General features: G+C 39.6%; 1 protein-coding gene across 1 annotated transcript in view; it reads left to right on the top strand.

The window, feature by feature from the left end:
* Nucleotides 1-3,864: 3,864 nt before the first annotated feature.
* PFDN1 (prefoldin subunit 1) overlaps nt 3,865-7,648 on the top strand; it is a 73,963-nt gene continuing 70,179 nt past the window's right edge. The window contains exons 1-2 of the mRNA XM_019965044.2: nt 3,865-3,999; nt 6,558-6,724. Of these exons, the coding sequence (XP_019820603.1) occupies nt 3,967-3,999; nt 6,558-6,724 (200 nt within the window). The 5' untranslated portion in view covers nt 3,865-3,966. The remainder of the gene's footprint in view (nt 4,000-6,557; nt 6,725-7,648) is intronic.

Raw genomic sequence — 7,648 nt, 5'->3', positions numbered from 1 at the left:
AGTAACCTCTACCTGAATCCATCTACTGCTATCTGTCTCCATCGTCATCATTCTCAGACCATTAGCATCTGTCTCGTGTACCACTGCAGTAGTCTCCCGACTGGTCTCTTTGCTTCCAAGCTTGCTCCTTCCAATCCATTCTCCACCTTGAACCCACAATGCTTTCCTTAAAATAGAATCATATCAATCTCTTCAGATCATATCAGTCCTCTGCTTGAAATTATTCACTGGCTTATAATCACACTCAGAATAACACTCTGATCCCTGACTGTAGCTTAAAGGTCTTTCATGGTCCGGCCCTCTGTGCAACTCTCTGATGTCACTGCCTTCTACCATTCTCTGCGTCCAGCCATGCTGGCGTCTTCCTTTTGTTCTTCAAATATGCCAAGACTGCTCCCATCCTAAACTCTTTGTTCTTGCTGTTTCTTCTGTCTGGAAGGCTGTTTCCCCAGCTCTTTGCACAGCTATCTAATTCTCATTTTCCAGGTCTGATTTCAAATGTTATGGCCTTCCAGAGAGCTTCCCACACGTAAGTGGCCTCCACCCAGCAGCCTCTAAGCACATTGCTGTTTCCTTCTTAATAACACTAATTAGTTTATTAAATTACTTGTTGGCAATGTTTATTGTTTCTCTTTTCCCACTGGAATGTGTGCTCCACTGGGACAGGGAATTTGTCTCTTGTTGTTGTTATATCCCAAGGACCTAACAGATATTATTCAATAAATATTTGTTGAATGAATAAATAAGGGTATTGTGCATGGGTTGGCAGAGCTGAAGGGTAATAGGGGATCACTTTTTAAGTTCCACAACTGTGGTCTCTTTGCACCTCAGGAGTATATCCCTGTACTAGTGAAGTTTTCAGTGTGAAGGCTGTTTGTTTGTTTTTTTTTTTAATAAAAATAATAGAAGCAAGCTCAGCATGGTTATTCTCTAGACAAGTGTCCAAGGACTGAAAACTTTTTAGGGCTTTCATAGACAGTGTCTTCCTGTCATTTTAGAAACTCTAAAGAGGGAAAGGCAATAACATTTATTTTGAAGTCCAAAATAAAAGGGTGATAATATAGTGGCTGCCCATCCATAAATGTGGATCACATTCTGCCAACTTTATGCTCTGGGCAAAGTTTATTTTCCCCTAGGTTTGCTTCATTCATGTAGTATCAAGAATTAGCATAAAAATTGGTCTGGAACCTATGACTCTCTCAGGGATCTGGTAGAAATGAATGTGGAGGAATTCCCTGCGAGTCCAGTGGTTAGGACTTGGTATTTTCATGCCAAGGGTCTGGGTTCAGTCCCTGGCTAGGGAACTAAAATCCCAAAAGCCACAAGGTGCAGCAAAAAAAGTGAATGTGAGACGTTTCTGTAGTCCATGGACATGCTGGACACTGAAGACGGGTTCTAATCAAAAATTTATGAGTCAAATGAGAAAATCAGCTCTCATAAGAAAGACCAGCAGATGCCCAACAGTGGAAGAATTCATACCCCAAAGATTTCAACTGATAAGACATAAAGAAATTAAAAAATAGTTATGTTAATTATGTTTTAATTATTTTCACCATTAGGCAAGAATATACCACTGCATATCACTATGAAAAAGAAAAGAACATGTAGATTTGAAAAAAGAACAAATACATTTTTTCATTTTTTAAAATGTGGTGAAATATACCTAACATTTACTATTGTAATCATTTTTAAGTGTACAGTTCAGTGGTATTAAATACATTGACATTGTTGTGTTACTATCACTACCATCCATCTCCAGAACTCTTTTCATCTTATAAAACTGAAACTCTACACCTATTAAACAAGAATTCCTAGGCTTACCTGGTAGCTCAGTGGTAAAGAATCCACCTGCCAATGCAGGAGACACTGGTTTGATCCCTGATCTGGCAAGATTCCACATGCCCATGGAGTGACTAAGCCCATGCACCACACTATTGAGCCTGTGCTCTAGAGCCCAGGAGCCACAACTACTGAGCCGTGTGGCTGAACTGCTGAAGCCCTTGCACCCTGGAGTCTGTGCTCCACAACAAGAGAAGCCACCACAACGAGAAGTCTATGCATCACAACTAGAGAGTGGCCCCCGCAGCAATGAAGATCCAGTATGCTGCTGCTGCTAAGTTGCTTCAGTCACGTGCGACCCCATAAACGGCAGTCCACCAGGCTTCCCCGTCCCTGGGGTTCTCCAGGCAAGAACACTGGAGTGGGTTGCCATTTCCTTCTCCAATGCATGAAAGTGAAAAGTGAAAGTGAAGTCGCTCAGTCGTGTCCGACTCTTAGCGACCCCATGGACTGCAGCCTACCAGGCTCCTCCGTCCATGGGATTTTCCAGGCAAGAGTACTGGGGTGGGGTGCCATTGCCTTCTCAGAAGACCCAGTATACCCATAAATAAATAAATACATTAAACATTTTTTTCCTTTCTATCCCTTCCTCCTGGCTCCTGGCAACACCATTTTACTTTCTGTCTTTATGATTTTGTCTACTCTAAGTCCCTTATATTGGAGAAGGACATGGCAACCACTTCAGTATTCTTGCCTGGGAAATCCCATGGACAGAGATGCCTGGCTAGCTATAGTCCGTGGGGTTACAAGAGTCAGACACAACCACCACCACCACCACCACCACCAAGTCCCTCGTACAATGGAATCATACAGTATTTGTCTTTTCGTGACTGGTTTATTTCACTTAGTGTAATGTCCTCACATTTTGTTTATCCATTTATCCAATGATGGACATTTGAATAGCTAATAAGTCTAATAAAAATTTTTTTTTAAGACAGAAAGTGTCATGTGTCTTGAAAAAGGAACAGAAGTAGTCTTGAAATTCCGAGGAGAGATTATTTATGATCTGTGTGATGAGTGATGTAAAAAATAAAAAAATACATAAAGGATACATATTACGTGTCTGCTTGCTGGACCTTGAAAGACAAATATAACAATGCTAATTACATGAACTTAATTACAGCTTTTTATTGTGTTCCTACTGTGTGCATTGTGCTATGCCTGGAGCTTTCCATCCTGACCTTATTTACTCCTCAGAATAACTCTGTTAGGTCAATACTGTCATTCTCATATTAAATGAGGAGACAAACTATTGATACACAACTAGTAAATGGAAGCAGACATACCTATGCTCAATGTAGACCAAACCTTGAATAGATTTGTTTAATTCCAAACTCCTTGCCCTTTCCTCTGACTCACAGGTTTTTAGAGTAAGGAAGATATCCATTTCTTTCATGTCCATCCTTCTAGTCATCCTTCTGGTTCAAATGCCAGCTATTTTACAGCCGATTCTCAAAATGTGGTTTGCAGACCACTTAGACCAGATCATAAAAGGAGTTTGCAAAAGTACATATTTCTGTGCCCCATATCAAAGATTCTAATAAAGTTTGGGATGAGGATCAGAGAATCTGCATTTTTTTTTTCTTTTCTTTTAAAAAGAAATTTGGTCTCTCGTGAGAACTCCTGTGTCTACAAGGTCTTCTGAGAGCATTCAATAGAAATAAGTTCTTTGGGAAAACACTTCAACTACGCCTTCTGGTCTTCTCCATGCTGCCACGCCTGAAACTCAGGCTGATTTTTTCTCATCCCTCCCTGACAGCACCGGACCCACTGAAGGCATGAATGACTTTAGAGGTTTTAGCCTGATCCACACACATTTTAATTTAGCGACACAAACTAAACTATTTGTCGAAGTGCTTAAAACCACACACGAAATCTGTGCATTGTGCTGTGTTTGGAAGGACGTGGAGAATCAAGGCAGGCCTATAGGTAACGTGGGGAAGACGTACTCTGAATCGGAATCCCGGTTATTTTAGGCGTTAATAACGACGGGGAAGGTAGGAAAACCAAGCAGCCCCCTCATGCGCAGGCGCAGAAGGAAGAGGCGCTATCAACCCTTCAGGGCGCGCCCTTCCCCCACGCTCTTTCCGGGCTTCTCCCACTGCGCAGGCGCAGTAGTGAAGCAAGATGGCGGCCCCCGTGGATCTGGAGTTGAAGAAGGTAAAAAAGGGTCTTGAGCAGGCGGAAGCTTTTGTTTGGAAGCTAAGGGGACTGTGGACAAGAATATCGAATGAGTCTCTAGTGCTGCAGAAGGAAAGAGGCCCCAGGGAAATGGGGAGTGGTTTCTCAGAGTTCAAAGGCGGGACCGGGCCTCCTTAGGCTGGAGTCGAGGGCGAGCGGCTCTTTGCCGGGTAAGAGCCGGTTGGGCTGGGCCTGGTTAAGTTTGGCGAGCCTATAGCGGTTTTGTTCCCTTGTTCCGAGTTCCAGAGTCCTTTCGTTGCTCTTGGTGCCTTCAGTTCCATAGTGAGGCCTGAAGTGAGCGCTTCCAGTTGGAGCCTTTTTAGCCTGCTTGCCCAATCTGTAGCATCTGTAATTCTGTATCCTAATTTGCTTTGAAAAACTTCAAGTCCAGTCTGTTTTTAGGTCAGTTCTTTAATCCCATATCTTGTAAGGTCGCTTCATACAGTTCAGTCATGTATCCTCATAGCAATGTTCATCTTACGGCTTTGCCAACAACCCTCCCCCCCCCCCCCCCCCCCCCCCCCCCCGTTTTTAAAGACTTGTCAAAGAAGAAGCAAGTCAGAGTTTTCCAGATAAAATTGGTATCAGAAGGAATTGAGTTTCTCTCTTCAAACAATTGCCTAGAAATGTGTTACACAGAAACGTTTTCACCACCTAAGAGTTGTCAGGATTCTAACACCACTACCGGCTCAAAAGCATATCCTTTTTTTTGGCGAAGGGAGGGAGAATGGGGATTGGAAAGGAGCCTAGACTTCATCTACTTTAAACCAATACTTTTCTAGAAAAGGAAACAATTTAACAGAAGATTCAGCCCAAGCTTGGTTCTAGAATACTGCATTCTCTGCCTCACTTCACACCTTTTGACCACTACTTGAGGTTAGAAGAGCAAATTTTGTTTAAGACTGTCTTGTGATCAACCTTTGCATGAGAAATAAGACAGTTGAAGTAGCTCTTCCACGTAATAGATGAAGCGGTGTATTATTGCTCTGAGGATTTGCGTGTGTGTGTATTGCGTTTTGTTTGGAACTTGTACCTTTACTCCTTACGGTGCTCTCTAGTGCTGTATTATCTCAGCTTTAACAATATACTAGCTTCCTTAGCAAACTGTGTCTTAAAGTGTTTTAAAAGTTTACCTTTTTTTTCTGTTAGAAGTTCAAATTTAAGTTAGGGTTTAGTGAGAGCTAACAATAGAATACAGCTGTGAATGGACTTACCCCTCAATATTATTTGAATCTGTTGCTGGGAAACCTATGGACAGTGAATGCAAACTAAGAAAATAATTACAGACTTAAATTGGGTAGTTTTGGCAACCAATAAAATTACAGAAGAAACTTGTTTAAAGGTCTTTTAATATGTTTATAATTTTGGGGGGAGGGGGAGGGATGGAGACTAAACTTTGGGTACCTCCTCTCCCCTTTAGATAAATCTTTTGAAACCTTACTAGTAGGTGAGAACAAAGTCAGAATAAAAGTTTAGTAGCGTTTTGCCATGTATTGCAGCCACAGGTGTTATTATTAAGTCAGAATTTGACAGCATGTGAAAATCATTCTAGGCACTTCAGAAGTATCGAAAACCTTTTGAGTTAAGAGTACTCAGAAGTCAAATTTGGCTTATTGTGTACATATGAAGATTATGATGCAGTTCTTTTATCAATGCTTTGAATTTTTTGTGTCTTTCTCTTAAGATATTCATTTTCTGAATATTACTGTGGATAGTAGAGTAGAAAGATTCAGTAACTAGCGGTCAGAAGAAGTTAAGTACTTGGTTTTTGAGCTAGTAGTTGTTCAGCCCTGTGAAGGTCATTTATATCTCTTCAAAATGTTTAGTTAATTTGTAAACTGTGCTGATGAATCTGCCATCCTTAACTCAGGATTATTGAAAAGAGAAAATGAGACATTTATTATATGTCAGTATTCTCATATTAATTTTCACATGTTAATATTTTGAACAAGTGTGGGAAAGTGCTTTAAATAATCTTGAGTAGTACAGATGTGGTGAGTTGTTACATTTATGGTTCTTGATTTGGGTCTCTGGGTTTCTGATTTTTGCCTTTAGAGCTTTTATTACTCCTTGGGTACCTTCTACTTGGTATGGTTATTATTTACCATGCCTTTGTTCAGCTTCTTCAGATAGGTTGCATCTTCTGAGGACTGGGTAAGTTCAGTACAGTTGACTCTTGAACAGCATTGGTTTAAACTGCAGGGATCCAGTTGTACACAGATTTTTAAAATAGTAAATACTAGAGTAATACATGATATGTAGTTGGGTGAATCAACAAATGTAGAACCAGGGATACAGAGGAACTGCAATATGGAGAGTCAACTATAAATTATATTTGGATTTTCAACTGCATGGAGGGTCAGTGCTTCTAATCACTGAATTGTTCAGGGCTCAAGTTTTTAGCAGACTGGCTTTGAGATGTTTGCTGTGGTAAATTTCACAGCTTTTTCTGTTTAGCAGGCTTCATTTTAATAGATTTGATTTAAACATTTACTGTAAAATATTGCACCTACTAAATCAAGGACATTTCTTTTTAGGCTTTCACAGAGCTTCAAGCCAAAGTTATTGACACTCAACAGAAGGTGAAGCTTGCAGATGTACAGATTGAACAGCTGAACAGAACGAAAAAGCATGCACATCTTACAGATACAGAGATTATGACTTTGGTAGATGAGACTAACATGTATGAAGGTGTAGGACGAATGTAAGTAAAGTATATCCTTAAGGGGGTTATCCTGAAAGAAGTTTATCTGAATTAAGTTATAGAATTTGTTCACTTTACAACTTGGATTAAAGTATCATAGTAGCTTTAAAGAACACTAGGTCAATATCTTTTTTCTTTTAAATGAGAAACTGAATTCCAGGTAGATGTGTTTAATCTTAAACTTTGAAGTATATTTTAAAAATATTTATTCCATGTTCTCTCCATACTTAGGTACTTATGTGTGTAACTTCAATGGTAAAAATATGATTTGTTGTGAAAAGATGTTTATAGTAGTTTTGTGTGTGAAGATTTTTTTTTAAGTAGTTGTAGTTTTAACCTCTTCTTCCCAACCTGATTATTAATAGTCACACAAGTCATGAATCTTAGATGTCTGATCAGGTTGTAAAACAAAAATAAATATTCAGTTGTCTATTTAAATATACTCATTCTGTCAAACATGAGAAATCTAGTAAGTCAGCTTACCGTGTTCGTTCTAATTCTTATTATATGATTAACCACCTGCACTTCACTTTTTTTTTTCTTTTAAAAACTATATTGCCATTCTGAGGGAGAATACATCTGCTTCATGTTCTCTAAGCGGTAAATGGGAATGGAAAAGCCCTTAACTGCAGGTCACATTCCATTACACTGAGCTAAAAGGAGACTGATTTTTTTTTTTTTAAGTGGAGGAGGTACAAGAGAAGGGTTTTTCTGGAATTTGGTCTTTGAATATTACTTAGTAAGTGGACCATTACTTAAGTTTGGAGCTCCTTTAGTTGGAAAGGAATTTGACCTCAGTCTAGGATGATTTGTTTTGTGATTGATTTGAAGGAAGCACGGCATGTGTAACATTTACTGATGGCTTTAGAATGACATCATGAGAAATAGACTCTGCTCATGACTGGCTAATCCATATTGGTTTGA

The sequence above is a fragment of the Bos indicus genome, chromosome 7 (assembly GCF_029378745.1).
Source record: "Bos indicus isolate NIAB-ARS_2022 breed Sahiwal x Tharparkar chromosome 7, NIAB-ARS_B.indTharparkar_mat_pri_1.0, whole genome shotgun sequence".
Classification (NCBI taxonomy): Eukaryota; Metazoa; Chordata; class Mammalia; order Artiodactyla; family Bovidae; genus Bos; species Bos indicus.
The sequence above is the reverse complement of the archived record's forward strand: the minus strand, read 5'-3'. Positions and strand labels throughout refer to the sequence as shown.